The following is a 21,422-nucleotide window of genomic DNA, read 5'->3' as shown; positions in this document are numbered from 1 at the left end:
CTGACAGTGTGGCGCATGCGCAGCGAAGCCTCAATTATTATATTACAGTACGACGGTGTCGCTTGCCGAACATGCATGGTCAGACTGAAGAGGTCCATCAATCAACTCTGAGGCTTAATCAGGATTTTGGCCAGGACTAGACTGAGCTGTGGACATTTCTCTATGCCCTTATGTTTCTATGTATGTAACTGTATTTTATGTTATTGTTTTGTCCTGTGTTATGTCAAATGTGTATGTATATGTGTTGTGTATATGTGTTGCATACAAGGCTAGCCTGGCTAATAAACCAGACTAATATCACACAACACTGTCGCGGTATATATTGGTCAGAGCTACTGTCAGTCAAAGGTCTCAAGCATTGAACGTCACTGTACCAAAGCCCGCCTATATTGCATACCGTGTCCCGATTGGTCCGACCTGTTCTCTGCTGTAGGAAAGAGGCGTGCTACTGAGCCTCGCCAGACCGTAATCCGCTGGTAGGCAACTTTGTTTTGCCAACGGCTGATTCGGTCTGGTTTATTAATCCGCTGGTAGGCAACTTTTTTTTGCCAACGGCTGATTCGGTCTGGTTTATTAACCAGGCTAATACAAGGCCGCTGGGTCGCAAAATCATATCATATCATATCATATCATATCATATTAAAACTGTATAGTAGTCCAGCTTTAGAAGTTACAAATGAGATTATCTCTAATAAATTATATTTTACACTTTAGGCTAACCACCTGCAACATTATTTATAGTCCAATAGCTAGCTGCCTAGCTTAATGATGTGATGTTAAGACACTAGATAGAACAATGAGGAGCTAGATGAGTCCTGTAAATAAGTAAAAGAAAGTCATTCTTGTATTTGTCCGAGAGGGTTTTTTCTTTCCTTTTTTTCCCTCAGGGGCAATACATTTTAATATGTTCCATTTATATCATTGAATTGCATATTGAATTTGGTAATGGTAAATGGTGCATTTATATAGCGCCTTTATCCAAGGCAATTTAGATTGTGCATTACATTCACCCATTCACACACACATTCACACACCGTTACATAGATTGTGCATTACATTCATCCATTCACACACCTTTACATAGATTGTGCATTACATTCACCCATTCACATACACATTCACACTATCACACCGGTGACAGAGGAAACCATGCAAGGCACCAACCTGCACATCGGGAGCAATTAGGGGTTCAGTTCAGTGTCTTGCTCAAGGGCACTTCCGACACTAACCTGGGTTCGAACTGGGAACCTTGCTGTTCCCATCCGGCCACTCTACCCCTGAGACCCCCCCCCCCCCCCCACACACACACACACACACACACACACACAATGAAACATGAGTCACACTCCTAGCTTTAAAATCGTATTAAACTGTCAACGTCAGGATTAACAGGATATTTATCAGCCAGTGTAAATTTGCAATCTAATTGTTTACAAAAGTATTAGAATTAATTGACACATTCTTGACTGGATCAGATTTTCCATAACTAATTTATCCATTAAAAAAAAGCCTTGACAAGGGAAAAGGAATGGTTGGGATTGTTTCTATGGAAACTAGCAGCTCAGTAGTAGTGAGAATAATGCTTGTTGCCATGGCAGAGGTACCAGGATGTGTTGCCTAGGAGACTGTTCAGTCAAAGCAGGATGGAGGGAGGGTGAGGTGATGTGAATCCACTCATACAGGTGGTTGTTATAAAACACGTGGCATAAAGCTAGATCCTGAACCAGGTCATACTAAGTGATGCACTGTGGCCACTATTAATAGTCGCTGAAAGCCTTGGTAGGGCATAAACATACACAACCCAATGGTTGTTGTATCCATTTATCATATTATGCCGATATGGTAGTGAAATGGTGAAACAAAATGTACCGGTATTACAAAAGAATAACCCATCACTGACACCATCTTGAAAGTGTTGAGAATTGTGTCTGCAGGGGGACATTGTATGCAATCAAACAGAAGCAACAAAGATGATGGCTAACATTTAGTTTATTAATTGGATTGGACATACTCTCCCATACATAATAGGCTAATGAGGTACTGAACAAAGTGCTGAGACAAGGCTCCATAGTGGCCAATTTATACTTTGCTGTACGACCCCGTCAACATAAGCATCGCTCGACAAATGCGTATTTTTAGTCAGGGGAAAGAGACGTGCAACAAAGTATAAATTAACCTTCACTCAAAGAAACCGATGTCCACTGCCAAACATGTCTGTGCTGACCGCAGGGACCAGTGACCCAAAACAAATGAAACGCAAAAGAAGCCTATGGTCTAACAACTCCTGAGGCTCTACCCTCCAAAACAAAGAAAAAGAGCGATTAGGCCAACATTGGTACACTATGTGCTGAATCTATTAGCAAGGACATATGTAGCTTGTTGAGGAGGCAGGAACATAGTAATGAGGCTGATTGCTAGTAATAAGTACAGTGTGCTTTTGTACCATGCTCAAAAGCATAATTTTAACTCATTCCATCCTTGCTCTCCTTGACCAAACTTTCCTGTCCTTACTAACTCTACTCTGTCAGCATCTCTCCATTTGCCTCATGAAAGGCAAAGGGGAATAATCCAGGCTTTGGGGATTACAAATAGTAGCAAGGGGGTGTTTCCTTCTAAAGGGCTACAGCCCTAAGAAAACCAGAAGCCCTGAGTCCCCAGGCAAAGAGTGCATGCTCCTTACTGTGATCAAGTGGTTTGCAGTACAGTACTAGTATCAGGGCTAGTTATATCTAGGGTATGGCTTATGGACACAACATGTAGCACCAGGATTGCTAACAAGCATAGAGAAATCTCTGATACCACACGGCCAGTGTTTTAACAAGCAGAAAAACACCCAACCACTGTCAAGTTTTGACAGTGTGCTAGCTAAAATGATTTGATTGAATACAGGGGTATTCTGTCAAGTTGATCTGGAAAGAAGAGACTAACTGTAGTGTCAGCACATAACCACCAATAGGGCCCCAACCGGGGCAATACAAATAAAACATGAACTCACACCCAAAACAACTCTGTATGAAAATATAGTACAAAACGTCATTTTTTTTCTCTCTTGACAACTGACACTTACAAATCAACAAACCAAACAGTAAAGAAAGCAATTAGGCATTGAAAGTGGTCTCACAAAGTGGCTAGTGTAATCAATATTCAGTTAAGTGTTTTATTTTGACAGTTTTTTTCATAATCATTTTATTAACAAAAATAGAAGCTTTGAGTTATCTTTGAAAAGCCAGCAAGCCTGGCCCTGGGTAAGGACACAGGAAAAACAAATCCAGGAAGAGTATAGTAGACAGATCTGGTTTTGGTTTGGAAGGGACTATACAGCAAGGAGACTATATACAAACATCCAAACAAGACAGTCTACATACCATGAAAGGCTTTTATAGGCATCGTTTTGAACATAAAAAAATAAAAAATAAAAACTTATAAAGTGAACTTGATCAATTCACAGGTGATAGATAGCAATATGAAAAAGGTCATTTTCAACTCAATAGGGCTTCATTTCCAAGCAAAAGTTGGAAATTACATTGCCAATACATGTGAATTAACCACTTTTACCCTGGCATCCATGTTTTGGGCATGTCATCACAGGCAAAAATGTACAAAAACAGCAGATCTACAAGCTCGTAGATTGGCTATTTTCGAAAAGAATTATTTGAAATATTTGGGCTTTTAAAGATTTTTGAACCATTTTGAATATAGGGCTTAAGTGGCTAAACAAACAGATTAACACTTTTTTTTGTTTTAAAATCTAAACAGACATTCACCTTTTGGCTGGTCTCGATGGCACAGCACAAATAAAGATATAGTGGAATCATCATGATTCTTATTTCTTTACGCGTGCATAATAATAAACTCAAACATTGGCTACATGGCATGCTAGTGTACGCCTCTATCCTGTCGTGCGTCACTCACACTTCCACTCATGGATAATGCTGCAAAACAGTCCGTTACCATAGGCATGGTGATGTCATAAGGTCCTCTCGTGCATGAGGAAAGCAACATGGTGATGTTATTGGCTGGACCAGCAGATAGAGGTTAAGAGTGGAACAGCAAAGTCTGAGGCTGCTCTAGAGATGCAGCTAATGCAGCAAGGTCCTTATAATTAAATGTGTGCCCGTACAAGTTGTTTCTCGATGACTTCAATAATGCCCTTCACCAATCACCATTCACATTACTATAATCAGTAACCCTAAAGCTAGGAGAACAAGGGATTTAGCAACCACCTCTCACCAAAATGAACAGCAACAGACTCCATTCTATAAGAAATTGCCTAAACGAGACCAATTTTTGAATTGAATGCCTCAAACTTGCTGGATGACTGAGAAGGGGAATAGATAAAGAAAATAGATTAGAACAGTACAAAGCAAACAAAATGTTTAGGGGGAAAACATGATGAGGCCAATAGAAAGAGAGCGTGGGGAAAAAAGAAGGGGGAAAAAAAAGGAACAAGCGGAAAGCGGTTCAGGCAGGAACAAAAATGACAAGTTGGGTGCTTTGCAAATACAGTGGGCAAAGGAAAAGGCTGACCCACTGAAAGGCTAGTTTAAGAAATTAGAAGGAGGAGGAAAACCAGAGGGAGTGAGATTCAGCAGGCTTTGCAGACCTAACAAAAAAGGGGACACCCCACAGCTCAGTGGGCCCAGCCCAAGCAAGATGAGGATGATTTCTAAGACCATGCATGACTCAAACAGCACAGCTGTAGCAACTTCAGCACCTGTGCATCTTCCAGCAGCAAGCCCCTTATTTTGAAAACTATCCAACACTAGCAAATATTAATCACTCAAATTATACATTTCTTTAAACAAGGGATATACAGTATAGCAGGGAGATAAAGCCAATATATATATATATATATATATATATATATATATATATATATAACAATGGGCATATTAACCATACCCCTAAATTAACAGTTCCCTAGCTTGTTGTCCTGAAAGGCTAACTGCCCTGTCAATCACTCAGAAACTAATGTGCAAACAACAAAAATAGAAAAACTAAAATAAAAAAGTACAATCCACCCACACCACTCCATCGTAACCCACTCAAGAAAGTGAATATTAGTGTGTTTTCTCCTTCATTTAGTCCCATTCAGTTCTGCAAGTGTAAATGCGTTTGTGTGTGTGTGTGTGTGTGTGGCCAGTGTGCCAGTCCTCTGGTTCAGGATCGTTTGAGCTGTGCCAACCTTCGCAGCAGTTGCAGCTGCCTGGCTTTCAGCTGTCTCCTCTCGTGTGCCTTCTGCCTCTCGTTGGCATGCAGCTGCTGCAAGTACTCCGTGGCACGCGTCAGGATGGCCACCTTGGGTGTCTTGGGGCACTCTGCCAACCCTGGGATCTCATCCCGCAGCGAAAGGAAACGCGAGCGCAAGTCATTGCGCCGCTTGCGTTCCAGGAAGTTGTGTGCCTTGCGCTTGTCCGTGTCCTCGCAGTCAGAGGACTGGGGACTGGAGAGATGGGAGAAGGACTGGGACTGGGAGGGAAAGCTGTGATGGTGGGAGGAGGGGGAGCAGGAGGAAGAGGAGGATGGGGAGGAGGAAGCTGAGGAGCATGAGGAGGGGGGTGAGGAAGGTGTTGTGTAGGAGGTAGGTGAAGAGGCATTGGGGTTGGGCGATTCGGACCCGACTCCCGCAACACGAGATTTTCCGCTCTCTGAGTTCAGGGGCGTGTGGCCAGGCCGTGGCTGGTGGGGGGGAGAGTTCTGCAGCGTTTGGGGTACCTGGATGGAGGTCTCCTGTCGAACCCGCTTGCGGGGGGGCTCCACATGTGGGACGAGAGTGTCCGGGGAGGGTGCAGCATAGTTATGCTGCTGTTGGTGGATGGAGATGTGGAAACGCTTCATGCCGGGGTCCAGGGGGTCCGCTCGTACCGTTATGGTCACTGGTTTGCGTGTGTTGACCAGTCGCCGAGGCTTATGCTGCTTGTGTTCCACTGTCACCACGTCAATCTCCTCTTCGTCCTCATCATCCTCGTCTTCGTCATCTGAAAGGGTGCAAGGAACATGTTAATTAAAATTCCACTGGGTATTTTATTTTGCTCCTAGTGTGAGAGGCAGATTAAGTGGATTTAAGTACAGACAGCAACAGAGTCTCAAGACCACAGTGAACTCAACATCTGCAAAACACACACATATTCGTCTCTTGAATGCACGCTGCAGAGTGCACAATCTCACGCATGTCTCCACTCCACTAATCACTGCATTAGCTCAGTTTCTTGTGTGAAAATACCGCCCCCTCCCAGATAGAGAGGAGAACGAGCTGCAGACAGTTTAGAGGCAATCAGCAATGCACACGTCTAAAACCTTTCACCCCTCTATTTGCTCAAGTGGAAATTAGTGTTTAAACGTGTAGAAGGGCCTTATCGGCTTGATCCCCACCAGCTGACTAGACTCTTGGGAGATTTCATTGCTCTTGTAAATTGAAACACACTTTAAAAGTAATTACATCCCTCCAGATTTGACTGCTCACGGGCAGCAACAGCTATACATGAACAGTAGAACACTAGACTAGAGAGCATGAAGGGGTGATGGATTCATAAAGGGAGGGAGGGTGATGGATTCATAAAGGGAGGGAGGGTGGGGCACTGAGCCATTATTCTTTCATGGCTTCGAAGTGACAAGAAGATCTCATATCACACAACAAGGTACGCTGAAATGCAGAACAATGCCAGTTTTGTACATCAATCATTTCCTACTACAACTGTTCACTCCCCTCCTGCTTGAGCAAACATGCAATTTTCCCTTTAACGCTGTGACATAATGCTGAGGAGTAAATAGAATTCTAGTGTATCTGGTAAGCAACTAATCCTGTCCTATTCTCTGCCTAAACTCACTCAGTCCAATTCCACCCACTGACACAATTGGCACTGCAGCCTGTTGAGTGAAGGAATGCTGGCGCCCTGCACTGCTGCAACAAGTTCCCATTGTGACATTCCACACACTATTATGCATGTATGGTCCAGCTCAGCATCACATGGTAACCTAAATACCAATCTAGATCATATGGGTTCATAAGGGTATCGGATGGGAAAGTAGGTCTACAATTAGGGGGGGGGGGATAATTACTGGGGCAGGCACAACTAAAACCCCTTGTTTGTCCTCCCATACCTAAATAAAGATCAGATGGGATATCTTTATTTAATTTATATCAAATCTAATTCAGGGACTACAGGAGAGGATGTTGCTTGTAATAAGAGGCTGCCTGTGAGAACAAGGAAGAGGGTAGCAGCTGGGGTTTTGGATCCCTGCCAAGGAACAGATGTTTGAATGGGCGGGTCGCTTTCTAGGCTTGAAGCATGTGTTGCATGCACCAAAGTAACGCAATGCAGTCATAATGTGTGCAATGTCAGTCCTTACTGATAATGCATTAGGGCGAGACAACCAAAAAAAACGAAATCTCAATTCCACAACCAAACACGAAATTATAACACAATCGTTGGTTTGGGAAAATTGCCAAACAAGCACATGTGTCTTGCATTGACTCTTAAAGCTGAGTTCTACTGACCTGATGAATCAGTGTGAGACTCGGAACCGGAGGACACTTGTTTCTTGCAGCCTCCGGTTAAGGGGAACGTGAGAACGGCTGCCGGGTCCACGCAGTCCGCCGCCAGGCTGCCGCCGAGGAGCGGCGCGTCGGACGGGAGGCTATGTGCCCTTCCTCCTCCTCCTCCCGAGGGCGCGACGCTTGTTCCCGTCTGGACTTTGGCTTGGGCCACTGACCCGCCGCCACAAGAGGCATGCCGCTCCCCCGCCGCGACAACTTTTTCCAGCTGCTGTCCGGCCGAGAAGCTGCTCCACATACAGTCCTGGATGATGATGGAACTAAGGTTGCTCAGCGTTTCGCCGGCCGTGCTCACTTTGCAAGGCGCGTCCTGCTCCTCGTCCTGGCCCAGGAATTGGGAGACCCATTCCAGTTTGTCCCCGAGGGACGGGTGCGCCACCAGTCCGACCTTGCCCGACCCTTCCACCGTCCGGATAGGGGACATGGGCGGGGTCGGCACCAGCTCGAATTTCTTCCATATGTCCTCGCTCGGCGCCGTGGACTTGAAGAAGTCCTCGTCGTGGAGGTCGTCGTAGAAATAGTGTTGGTAATGGTCGTACTCCATCATCTCCCAGTTCTCATAACGGGACGCCGTGGAGCTGACGCCGGGCATTTGGGCAGCAGTAGGCGCCGTGGCGGCTGGAGTCAATCTTTATTACCTCTGTCTGGAAACACATCAGTGTTGTGTCTTATTATTATTGCTGTTATGGACAATCAAACTTCCATGCTGCTTTCTGAGAAGCTGGTTTTATTTCTAGTCAATGCACCATAAATGCACCAATTTAGGGCCAAAATGTGCATGATACTTCAAACGAGCTACCGTTTTAACCTGTAACGTGTAGCCCACGCAGAGCAACAAACTACCGACTGCAAGTAAAAGTTGACACTTTGGTACAGTCTGTTGAGAACTTTAAAGTTTCGCAACAGAGTTGTATTACGTAACAGCAGCACTGGCACTGCTCTGGTACACTGACATCTCTGTTCACCAGCAATGTATGGAGATTAAAGGTATGGTATGGTATGTCCCTGAAAGATGGACCCCCAAAATATCTTTAAGTTGCATAATTATAGTGTTCATACCGCCTGCACAATTATTGGCCAGTTAAAACTCCTGGTTCAGACTAAAACTATTCAGCTGCAAGGGAAGCGCTAATCAATTTGCTTCAATCGAGAGACCAAACTTCTTAATTAAACAGCTTTAGATCACGGAGTGACTCACTCCACCACTGCAATTACACACTGTCACCTGTGAAATTGTGAACACACACATCACGGAACAAGTTCCTGACGAAACAAACAGCCATGTCAAAACAATGATTTTATTTTTTGTTTTACCTGGCGTTAGAAAGGAAAGCGCAGCTTGAGTCTTCATGGATTCGCGGTACGTGCGCAAAAATACCGAAAACACATCCACGGTTCTGGCGGAGCAACGATTCCGTATCAGTGAGTGATTGATTCCTCCCCCAAAAAGGGGTTTTCCCCCCGTGTGTTTTCTCCACAGATTGTCCTTTTAATAGTGCCGAAGTGCGTGTCCCACGCCTCAAGGGCTGGATTTGTTTAAAAGAGTGTGGCTGGCTGGCTGCGGCCACTTTCTAAGCGCGCTACTGCACTACTTGTTCCAGGGAGGAGGGAGAGTTGGATATATGGATAAAAGGCGGGTCGTAGTAGCTGAGCCACGCCCACCGTTTAAAGCTACAGTGGGCTCACACACGGCACTGTTTGTTGTGATGAAAACGAGACAGTACTGTATACCCAGTACCACCCACCACCACTGATGTAATAGTAATTATACAAACAGCAACCTAGACGTGTGTGTGTGTACAGTGTGTGTGTGTGTGTGTGTGTGTGTGTTTGATGAATTGAACAAGGTGGACCCTCTTGTAAACAAGTGTAATGCTTTATTGGGTCGTCCACTAACAGTCTTTGTATTGAGTTGTGCTTGAAATGTACTGTAATTCTGCAAACTGTTAATAAATATTTCAATCAATCAAAGTGTGTTTGTGTGTGTGTGTGTGTGTGTGTGTGTGTATGTGTGTGTGTGTGTGTGTGTGTGTGTGTGTGTGTGTGTGTGTGTGTGTGTGTGTGTGCGTGTGTGTGTGTGTGTGTGTGTTTGTGTGTGTGTGTGCGTGTGTGTGTGTGTGTGTGTGTGTGTGTGTCCAAAGTTGTCCCTATAAGTAGAATTTTATAAATTGAAAATGTCTGGTCCTCACAGGATATATATTTAGAGGCTACCTAGCTTTAGTGTTTGGAATTATTTGATTGATTGATTGATTGATTGAAGTGATGTATTCACAGTAGAATGGGTACATTTCAAACGGAAGCAGAACTCAATGCATAAACTGTCAATGTGGACGACACCATAACATGAGGCATTAAACTTGTTTACAATATGGTCCAGCTGATGTAGCTCACCTATGTTAGGCTCTAAGGTTAGGGTTAAAGTGGCAAAAAGTCAAATAAATAAATAAAATGGTAAATGTGGTAAATGGTGCATTTATATAGCACCTTTATCCAAGGCGCTTTACATAGATTGTGCATTACATTCACCCATTCACACACACATTCATACACCGATTGCAGCGGAAGCCATGCAAGGTACCAACCAGCACATCGGGAGCAATTTGGGGTTCAGTGTCTTGCCCAAGGACACTTCGACATGTAGACAGGAGGAGCCGGGATTCGAACCGCCGACCCATGGATCATTGGACGACCTGCTCTACATCCTGAGCCACAGCCAATAAATAAAATTACATTCACAAAACCTCTGTTTTAAACTGTTGATGTCCTCGTAATACAAACGTGCGTGTGTGCGCGTGCGTGTGTGCGTGCGTGCGTGCGTACGTGCGAACGTACATGCATGTGTAGTGAGTGTGTCTGCTGCATACTGTCATGTATAGGCCACATACATGCGCAAGTGTGTGGGGCTGAGCGCGTGAGTGAGTGCAGTGCGCATGCACATGCACACTCGCACAGGGACACATGTATGACAGCATGTGTGTGGTTCATTATATGATATCATGTGGACATATGGCTGTGGTGTCAGATGTCTGCGGTGCATCTCAGAATCTGTGTGATCAATATGAACCTTATGATGTAAAGCCACCCCCCCCCCCCCCCCCATAAGCGCGTCAATAGCACTGCAGCAAATGTCCCATGCATGTCTGCTATGTCATATGTGTCTCCACGACAGCTGTGCGCATACATGCTCAGCACACGCATACGCACACACACGCACACACACACACACACACACACACACACACACACACACACAGTGTCACACAGAGACCATACATGCGTACATGCACACCACACAGTGAGAGCGGCTGACGTTTGTCCTCTCTGCATGTCATATCAGTGTTGTCTCCTTCTCACAGTCTAGATTAGAAGGATTATAAAAATCACACCCGTGTGAAGTGAGTGGTGCAACTCCGTGTGGGGGTCCCCGGGGGGGTCCCCGGAAATTCCAGACCCACAGGAACGCACCCAGGGTGCCGCCCCGCGTCCAAAACGGTTGAGAAATGACGTGAGTTACCGTGTGGAGGTCCCTCTACTGATGTGTACTGTACTGTCACTGTACTGTACTGGCACACCCGAAATCATCATATATACAGTTAATATGTGCGTGTGTGTTTGTGTGTTGGGTTGCGCACAGGTGGTGATAAACAACCATGCTGTTTTCGTGCTCAGACCCAGGCACCCAGCCACCCACCCAGCCACCCACACACATAGCTCCGTAAGGAGCTATGTGTAGAGCCTGGTTGATGGCAGATACTTGGGTCCGATGCCGATGCCGATTTTGGAGAGTCAATTTGGAGATTACAGATGTTTTGACTGTTATTTTGTAAACAAAAAACAAAAAAAGAAGGAAAAAAGGGCAATGTGCAGTGTAGATCTTCCACTTTTTTTAAACTACACCTTTAGTTGCATAATCATCAATGTCATCAAAAAAGTCAAATGTATCAGTCCGATTGATACATCGGTAACGGCTCAACCGATATATGGGTCTGGCCCTAAATATAAGCCACACACTTTGAGATGCGAAAAACATATCACCTCTCTCCCCCTCTCTCTTGCTTCCTGCAGGCACAAGTGACAGTATCTTACTTTCCATTACTGTTCATCTCAAGCTCCACTATAGCTGTGGCAGTGAATCAGACAGTGTGAAAGTCTGTCCACCACGCGTATCTTCCCATCAAACTTGGAACCCCTCCTCCCTCCATCACCAAAAACCCTTTATTTTGTTGCTCACTCCTCCTTTCTTCTTCTCTTACTCAGTTCCACATACTTGAGTGGAACTACTTTACACCTCTCCTTCTGTCTGTCTTTCCCATACACCTGCTGCCATCCCTATCCCCTATCCCCTATCCCTTAAGCCTGACTTAGTATACTTGCCAAAAAAAAGAGCAGATTCTCAAACAGAAAACACCTAGCAACAAAAAATTGGTTATTTTCCAGCGATCTACACAGGCATGTGAGAAAGTATAAATAAGGCTTTAGGCACTGATGATCAAGACATTATGGGGCTATGTTTTTTTCCACAGACCATAGACAGACCCGGCTGGCTTTCTCTCCATTCCAACAACCCAACTCTAATCTGATCTGTGTTTCTGAACCTCTGTGACAAAGCTTTCATCCCCATCCCTGTTGCTCCCTCTCAGCCCTCCTGTGGGCTTTGAAAAGCATCCTACATTTTGAATGAGGTTTCCTATAGTGAATAGGAGCAATGACACGCTTTGGATATACTGCAAAAGAAAAAGTCAATTAAATACACCTCTGCTATTACAGTTTATTTGTAGGCCCTACACAGTACTTTTTTTAAAAATCATTTCAATGTTACGCATTGTGTGTGTGTGTGTGTGTGTGTGTGTGTGTGTGTGTGTGTGTGTGTGTGTGTGTGTGTGTGTGTGTGTGTGTGTGTGTGTGTGTGTGTGTGTGTGTGTGTGTGTGTGTGCGCGTGCGTGTGTGTGTGCAGGGCGGCGGAGGCTCGGGGGTAGAGTGGCTGGATGGTAACCGCAAGGTTGCTAGTTCGAACCCGGGCTCCCCCAGAGTTAGTGTCGAAGTGTCCTCGAGCAAGACACTGAACCCCTAATTGCTCCTGATGTGCTGCTTGGTGCCTTGCATGGTTTCCGCCGCCATCGGTGTATGAATGTGTGTGTGAATGGGTGAATTGATGCACAATCTATGTAAAGTGCCTTGGATAAAGGCGCTATATAATTATAAATGCACCATTTACCATTTACCATTTTTTGTGCGCATGCGTGTTCAGTGTTCAGTTTGGAAGCAATTTGATTGGAACGTGAATGTTAGATCTAGATGTTTTCCTTCAGACTCCTGTGTGGCAGTCTAGCAGATAGACACACACACACACACACACACACACACACACACACACACACACACACACACACACACACGCATATGGTTAATTTACTGTAATTCCGTCATGGATTAGTGAGTGAATCTCTTTTGCATGGAAATAGTAGGAGTGGAATCTATATGATGTGTGAGTGAGTCTCCTCAGATCTTTCTCTGTCTCTGTCCGTCTTTCACACGCACGCACGCACGCACGCACGCACGCACGCACGCACGCACGCACGCACGCACACACGCACACACGTACTCCCACAAGTATCGCGCACCACACACACACACACGTGTGTGTGTGTGGTGCGCGATACTTGTGGGAGTGCTTGAGCGTGTGACCTGTCACTGAAGTACATGTGTGCATGATGTGCATCATTATGCACATGCATGGCCATGTGTATTCATGTATCCAGTGTCCCAGTTTCCATGTTTTTAAATATGGTCACCATAATCTTACAGTTAGATTGTAACCAACCCAACATTAACCAGAACCACAGCGTGACCCTAACCTTACCTCAACCATAACCGCAAAATGCCTATAATCTGATTCCTACAGGCTACACATACTGTATACCTCTAACCCCAGGCGATTAGAGAGCCATTATTACCCCTCTGCTACAGGTGAAGTGGAATCTGCTTTACACAATAATTAAACAATTCACACATGGAGGTTTTTTTGTTTGTTTTTTACCCCTTTAGGAAGGGAAGCACAAGAAGGAAGAGGGGAAGGAGTTCATATATAGGATCCCAAAGGGAAATATCACAGTAGCCAGACTAGCCACATAAACAAGGCATATCTACAACATTTCCCTGTAACCTTATAGATTTCCCAGAACAATGGGAAATGTGGATAAAAAGCAAATCAGCGTGCTGACACGCACCAGACAGCGGTCCTTCAGAGGTAGTTAGTGCTATAGGTTGGATGGCCCGAAGGGTTTCACCACTCTCAGTCTCAACTAAAGAATGGTGTTACTTTTTACATCACTTGAAGGCAAGCATGCCAACAGTGAGGCCGTGAGGCGCCTGAGCCTGCCCTGTAAAGCTGTGTGCCCACATCAAGCAGTCGATGTTTGGCAAGCCATGGTAGGTAGATGGAATAGGTTATTACAGGTTTCAAAATTGCACATACGCAGGACATTAAGTAAAACAAAGTGAGATACTCCTCTTGTTGGCCAAAATGAAAACAGTGTTTATCGTGAGTCCTATACAGTGGAATCAATCAATCATTGTTAGCGTGTGTCAGGCTGACACACGCAAGATTTATTTGGGCTTTTTATGGCTTTATTAGTTAGTTAGTTAGTTAGTTAGTTTCATTTATTGTCCATGTGTGGAAATTTGTCTGTAAAAACAAACAGAAATACAACAGCAAAAACACGCGAGACATGGTATAATTTAGTGCGTTAATGGCATTAGGAATGAAGGAAAGATGTTACGGTTAGCTTTTGGTATACTTTGTACCGTCTACTAGAGGGAAGTAGTTCGAACTCCCTGCTGAGTGGATGAGAGGGGTCATAGATAGGACAGAAGGCTGACAGGAAATGGGGAGAGAGAGATGGGGAGTGACACGCAACAAAGGCCGTCGGGATCGGTACGCCAAATTACGCCAGAAAAGCGTAATTTGTTAAGGCTTACATTACCAAGTTTTTCTATAATTCCACATACTTTAGTAAATTGATCAGTTTGCATATACACAATAGGCATTTAGCAGACACTCTTAATCCAGAGCGATTTACAGTAAGCAAGGGCAAGTGCTATGGTGGAGTCTGAAGAGGTGAGTCTTCAGACTACGGCTTAAGATTGGGAGTGAGTGTGCAGTTCTAATCGCAATAGGGAGTTTGATAGTTTGATCTACCCTCAAGTCTGGTTCAATTTAAAATAATATAGCAGTAATGCTTGTATGTTACTTGTATATTTCTATATTATTACGTACGTGTACCGATGGTGTACGGTTCTTTTCCATGGATAATTTAAAAATGTTTCGTGTATTGCACAGAGGTGGGATGGACACATACATAGCCTACTGTTGATTTAACTCGAGTGTAAAATGGACCCTTAGGAGACAGAGTGGAAGGTTACAGGCTGTGACAGCAGGAGAGGAGATGAGAGGTCAGGGTCTTCCTGGGTCATCCCTTCATTGTGATGACCCCACTACTTCACTGGTCTCAGACCTGTCAGACTGATCAATGAACACCTAGGCTGGGACCCACCCACCCACGAGTGTGTGTGTGTGTGTGTGTGTGTGTGTGTGTGTGTGTGTGTGTGTGTGTGTGTGTGTGTGTGTGTGTGTGTGTGTGTGTGTGTGTGTGTGTGTGTGTGTGTGTTGAGGGGAGCTGACTTGATTGACTCTGAGATACAGGAGAGGGAAAGCAACAGCTGCTACCTACTGGATAGCACTGGCCCCATCCCGTACTCATGCACACACACACACACACACACACACACACACACACACACACACACACACACACACACACACACACACACACACACACACACACACACACACACACACACACACACACACACACACACACACACACACACACACACACACACACACACACACACACACTTTAAGACATTAACAATTGCTGTGCAGCACATGGGTGTGTGGTGTGCCCAAGCACACACACAGATGCACGCACTCGCACACTGCCCTCCCAGAGGATTTTCTCAATAGTCCCAAAATGTACAGTATGCATATCAACTTGCCAGTAATGGGCGGGGGAATGTTTTCGTTTTAATTACAAAATCAATGTGAGAAATCAACACATTTCAATTCCAGGAAACCTCTCTCCCTCTCACTTGGGTCTGGTGTAAACATCATCCACAACTGTGTTGCCTAACTGTCTGCCCACATGTCTGCCTATACCCTATACCTTTCTATCCCGTTTCTATTTTTGTGTCAATCTACAGTATACGGTAGTCACTTATAATAATAATAATTTGTGTTTATAACGCACTTTACATTTGAAACAAATCTCAAAGTGGTACAAAGCAGAAATATTTAAAAGGAAATATAAACAATTAAAGCATTCTGTGATCACCTAAACAGCTAAAAGGTGGAAAAAAAACCCACAATCAACGTGACACAACTGTCTCGGCAGACAACATGCATAACAACATGCTAGGGTAAACTAACTGAGAGTCATTGATTAGCAGTTATATGGCAATGTATCACTGAGAAAAAACACACAGAATCCAGTAGATATACTGAATAATGAATGAACCAGTCCAGAAGATATGTTGTACTGTTGATGTGCTCAACAGAGTGTGTGTGTGTGTGTGTGTGTGTGTGTGTGTGTGTGTGTGTGTGTGCGTGCGTGCGTGCGTGCGTGCGTGCGTGCGTGCGTGCGTGCGTGCGTGCGTGCGTGCGTGCGTGCCTGAGTGTGTATGTGGTGGGGGGGAGTTGTGGAGCACTGGCGTGTCACTTGTTTAGTTGATGGTTGATTTTCAGATGCCCAACTGCACTGGTCTGTCACACTCAGTCTAGAATCAAATTAGCTTGACTCGGGCCAGGTGACATCGTAAACCAGACATCACAGTGTGTTATTGGTGGTATTAAGATACGATAAGATTAAGATGAGGCTGGTGAAAATCCCTAATCCAAGCCATACTGCTTGGAAAGGCCAGGGCGGCTCTGCGGCTCAGCAGATGAGCTCCAGTGGAGGCTTTGGTGGAGTCGCTAGCCGCAGGTAGTTGCTGCACTGCTTCCATGGCCTTCCATGTACTCAGCGAATGTACGTCCTCCTCTGGATCAGTAAAAGCTGGCTCATTAATTCCCAGTAACCTAATTCCCACCAAGGTAGGGTCAGGCATGATCCATTGACGCACATCATGGAAAGCAAGCATGGAAAGCAAGCATAGCTCTATATGGACTCTGTCCAAAGCTTTCTGCCCATGTTCATTCCCCTCATTTTCTGCCCAAGTCCATTCCCCTCTTTCACCCAGAGATGATCAGCTTCTGATTTGAATGTCTCTGCAGGTCTAAGCAGTTTTCTGAAAGCCATTACACTTGGCCAGTAAGATTTGACACCTATGTTTCTATTATCCGAGGTGTTTGTCGCGGATTCCTCCAGGCCCTTTATCTTTTCACTAATTCGGGCATTCAGTTTAGCTGCAGTCATTTTCCGCTTTCAGCGTCGCTATATCTCATCTAAGCATCTCATCATCATGACACCAAATTCCCCATCAATCATATTACAAATCTATGTCCTAATGAGAAATAACTTGGAATGCATTGAACGTAGCTCGAACTGATAATAGTGACCAGAACTGTCCGGCTGAACTGCCCGGCTGCCCACCCACTGTGGAGGTTTTCTTTGTCAGTAGACAGAGAGCTTTGCCTTCTGGCTCAGCACTCTTTTCGTCACAACAGTGCGGTACAGCGGCTGCAATACCGCCCCTGCTGCTCCGATTCTCCGGCTGATCTTCTCCGTCCTCCCCTCATGAGCCCGAGATACTCCTTCACCTGGGGTAATGTCTCATTCCCTACTTGGACTGCACAATCCACCGGTTTCCTGCTGAGAACCATGGCCTCAGATTTGGAGATGCTGATCCTCATCCCAGCCGCCGTGCACTCGACAGGCCAGGTGTGATTGTTTATATCAACCACCACCCACACCATAGTGTTGGTGTGTGCATGCATGTAGTATTATGCAGATGTGTGCGTGCGTGTTAGTATTGGTGTGTTTATATGTGTGTATGTAATATGTGTGTGTGGGCGTACATCCTCCACAGCCCCTTGTCAGCAGCAGTGATTGACAGGCTGCCGTTACTCACCCCTGACCCCCCCCCCCCCCCTCTTGTGACTTTTATTGCATTCTGGGTAGAATCAATTCTTGCTGAACAGACTGTCAGCACCACGCACGACAACAGCACAGACTGTACCCTGGATGGAGACATGCAGACAGACAAGACACACACACACACACACACACACACACACACACACACACACAGTGTGCGTGCACGGCTGCACGCGCTTGTGTGTGTGTGCGCGTGTGTGTCAGGAAGCAGTGATTAACAAGCATGCACAGGGAATGGATAGAGTGTTCTAGAGGAGAAGAACTCTGATCGGAATGGGATCGAGGGAGAAGGGGAGTTTTTGGGAGGGAGGGAGAGAGAGAGAGAGAGAGAGAGGGAGGAGAGAGAGAGAGAGAGAGAGAGATTTGGGGAGGTGAGGAGATAGCAGCTTGCAGGAACAGACTTGGAGAAAATGATGCAATTATGTAACTGATATTTGGCAGCGCTGAGATATTTAGCATTCTTGACATATTACACACATCACATCACACACACATGCATTAACACTCAATTATACACGTAATAAATAATAATAATAATAATAATAATAATAATGCCTAATATAAGCACATTCACAGTTACATATAGGCTGGAATGTGGATACATGGACTGTACAGTGTACACGTCACTGTGTGCTCAGTAGGAGTCTGGGAACACACAAACCATACATAGAGAGAGTACAGCTAATCCATGATACAGACATACACACACTGTGTGGTAATAAATATAAGAGCAAACACAACAAGGCAACTATCATTTCCTAACATACCTCCGGCAGTGTCATTATGTAAACATTTTATAGGATATTGGAATGCGTGCGTGTGTGTGTGTGTGTGTGAGAGAGAGAGTTAACTGACCTCGTTGCCTTTTAAAAATATATATATATTTCTTTGGCTTTTTCTGCCTTTATTGATAGGTTGAAAGTAGACTGACAGGAAATGGGGAGAGAGATGGGGGGGGGGGGGGGGGGGGGGGGGAGAGACACTTGGCAAAGGCAGTCGGGATCGGGAGTCGAACCCGCGGCACGCTGTTAGACGGTTGAGCTAACCGTCCGGGCCACCTCATTGCCTTTTTTGAACACTAGATTTTCAGGGCGCTATGGCAGCCTTCAAATCTAGTATATTGCACTAATCATCAGAGCAATAACCACAGCTAGAGTCATTTGAAGTGTTAAACATGGCAGTAACACTGCTGCATATGTGTGTATTCTTATTTTATTTTTTTGCTGTGACTATTGTCATGCCAGACACCTGAACAGTGTTTGTATCAAATTTGGTATGGATCGGAGCAATGGTGCGTCTTGGACAACGCAGTAAGCTGGGTTTAGCCTACAACGTGGCCTGTGGCGGCAGTTAGCTGGGTTGTACAACCCGTGGCCCTCAGGGGACCATGGCCGAAGTAAAATGGACGTGGCCCCTAGTATGACTATTGTCTCTTGGTACACCCCTAAACACTGATTGTGCCAAGTTTGGTGCGGATTGCAGCAACAGTTAACGGGCAATTATGGGCACTGTATTTTACCCGTAAACCTCAAGTTTAGCGGGCATATACAGTTAATATACTATAATATACAGGTGTGATGGTACAATTAGGGAGTTTACCGGAGTTTGTTGTAAAGTTTAACGGGAGTTTCCTGTAATATACACATGGATCCGTATTCCATGCTTTTTGCGCAGTGTGTGGGGACCCCTGTTGTGACTATAGTCATGGCACACCCCTGAACAGTGACCCATTAGGCAATGTTTGGTGAGGGATGTGTTGTTCTGTTCTCATAGCATAATATTATAGCTGCTATCTTCACCACCAGCCAGGGGTCACAATGTTTTGGGCATGTTATTATTATAGGGGAAGTTGTTCATAACTAAAAACAAAGTATAAAAGGCTTAACAGAACTTGCATTGGATAAACAGACTGGAAGAGGGCCAGGTGGTTTATTTAACAACCGGTTCACAATGTCTGTAATCGAGGGGTTTTCAGATTTGAAAGACTGTATTTTATTTTTTTCTTCATTCTATTTAAAGTCCCAGAAAACGGCAGGTCTGCTACAACTCTCTCTTCTATTAAAGCAAAGCTATAGACCTTTCTGTTTGCAGCTGCCTTTTACTGAGGTTTTTTAATCATCTCTTCTGTACTGTAATTTTGTTTAGACTTTATTTTGTATTCAAATGTCATTTTAGAATGCGTTTCTTTGTGTGATGCTTCACACAAAGAAACGCATTCTAAAATGACATTTGAATTGGGATGCCTTGTTTTTCAAATGGAAATAAACTTGCTTTGCCTATTTTGCAGCCACTTACTATTTGCTCTTCATTTGAACTTTTATTGCAAAATATTTTATTATGATTTCTTGATCTTTTTATAGACTTTTTATTGTCACACTGTTGATGAGCAGTTAGGCTATTTTACTTTTATAGTGATTGTTTGAGCTTGCATTTTGATTGTCACCACCACACTTGATTACAATGAAGTGGCTCTAAAAAACATACATTTCTCTGCCTTAAATCAATGCTGCCACAGCTGTGTTATAATAACAGCATGTTCACCTTGTTTTAAGCAAAGCTATTAAGCAACGCTATATAATTGGCTGATGTATCAAAATGTTATCTGAAATACATAGGCAATGGTATATAGTACGCCCATGTCTATGCGTATTTTATTTGTTATTTTCGCTGCCATTTGAGAATAGGTGTCAAGTTTTTTTGCACAGTGTCAAATCTGACTTACAGACTGCATATGAGACCCCTCTGTTCCAGTTTTCCCCCACGGCCAGAGAGAGATGCCTTGATGTCAGCCTTGGTAGCAGAGTAGCAGGCAGGACAGCAGGTACCACACAGTACACTTCTTCCTGTATGACCATGCTCCATACAGATTAGTACAGTGACACCTGGTGGCCAGCGTTAAAGTTTAGCAATTAACATCCTCGATTGACCATGACAGTGAAAACTCTTAGATGGACTTTATTGTCTCCACCAGGCCGAAGGCATGGGGAGAGAGTATGTTTTGCACTCCGTCCGTGTGTGTGTCCGTGTGTGTGTGTCCGTCCTTCCGTCCGTCTGTTACCAGCTAATCTCCGGCACCGTTAACCCGGTCGATGCCAAACTTTGCACACACACTCCCTGGATGCCAACGATGAACCTCTGCCCCACATTTTCCAGAACGGCCTGTTATAGCGCCACCATGAGGCAGCTTTTCACATTTTTTACCTAAAACTGCACCGATCTGTGTGAAACGTTGCATACACACTCCCTAGAGACCAAGGACAAACCGTTGACCTGCATTTTCCGCATCTGCCTTTTATAGCGCCACCAGGAGGCCAACTTTTGGAAAACACATTTTTTTATATTACTCCTCCAGATGGTCATGTGCTCAAGTCGGATCTGTCCGATATTTCATATTCCATCCTAATTGGCTATAATTAGCTTTCACAGTTTGCAAGATTGCCCCGTTTTGAACAAAAGCCTCAAATCATGAACGCAGCATGCACTTTACGTGAAACCTTTCACACATTTTCTTACTAGGCTGAGGAATATATCCCACCCTTTTCACATTGGCCTGTTATAGCGCCACCAACAGGTTGATTTTTGCAAAACACATTTTTGGAACAAAATGCCTCAAAAACATGTTTATATTAATCCTAAACATTTTGCCAAACATCTCACACAGTCCTATCCTCCTGGTGGAGACCTGTGCCCAGAAGGGCACTTTTTCTAGTTGT

The 21,422-nt window shown here is 44.6% G+C and overlaps 1 protein-coding gene across 1 annotated transcript; it reads right to left on the bottom strand.

Moving 5' to 3' along the window:
* Window positions 1-3,143: 3,143 nt before the first annotated feature.
* On the bottom strand, window positions 3,144-9,168 carry myclb (MYCL proto-oncogene, bHLH transcription factor b). Its single transcript, XM_079522551.1, has 3 exons — window positions 8,870-9,168; window positions 7,499-8,199; window positions 3,144-5,978 (listed from the first exon to the last, which is right to left on the bottom strand). The coding sequence occupies exons 2-3, from the start codon at window positions 8,145-8,147 to the stop codon at window positions 5,161-5,163; spliced, it is 1,467 nt and encodes a 488-aa protein (XP_079378677.1). The 5' UTR covers window positions 8,148-8,199; window positions 8,870-9,168; the 3' UTR covers window positions 3,144-5,160.
* Between the last annotated feature and the right edge of the window lie 12,254 nt (window positions 9,169-21,422).

This window comes from Electrona antarctica (genome assembly GCF_951216825.1).
Source record: "Electrona antarctica genome assembly, chromosome: 15".
Taxonomy (NCBI): domain Eukaryota; kingdom Metazoa; phylum Chordata; class Actinopteri; order Myctophiformes; family Myctophidae; genus Electrona; species Electrona antarctica.
Note: the sequence above shows the minus strand (reverse complement) of the source record. Positions and strands in the feature narration are given on the sequence as shown.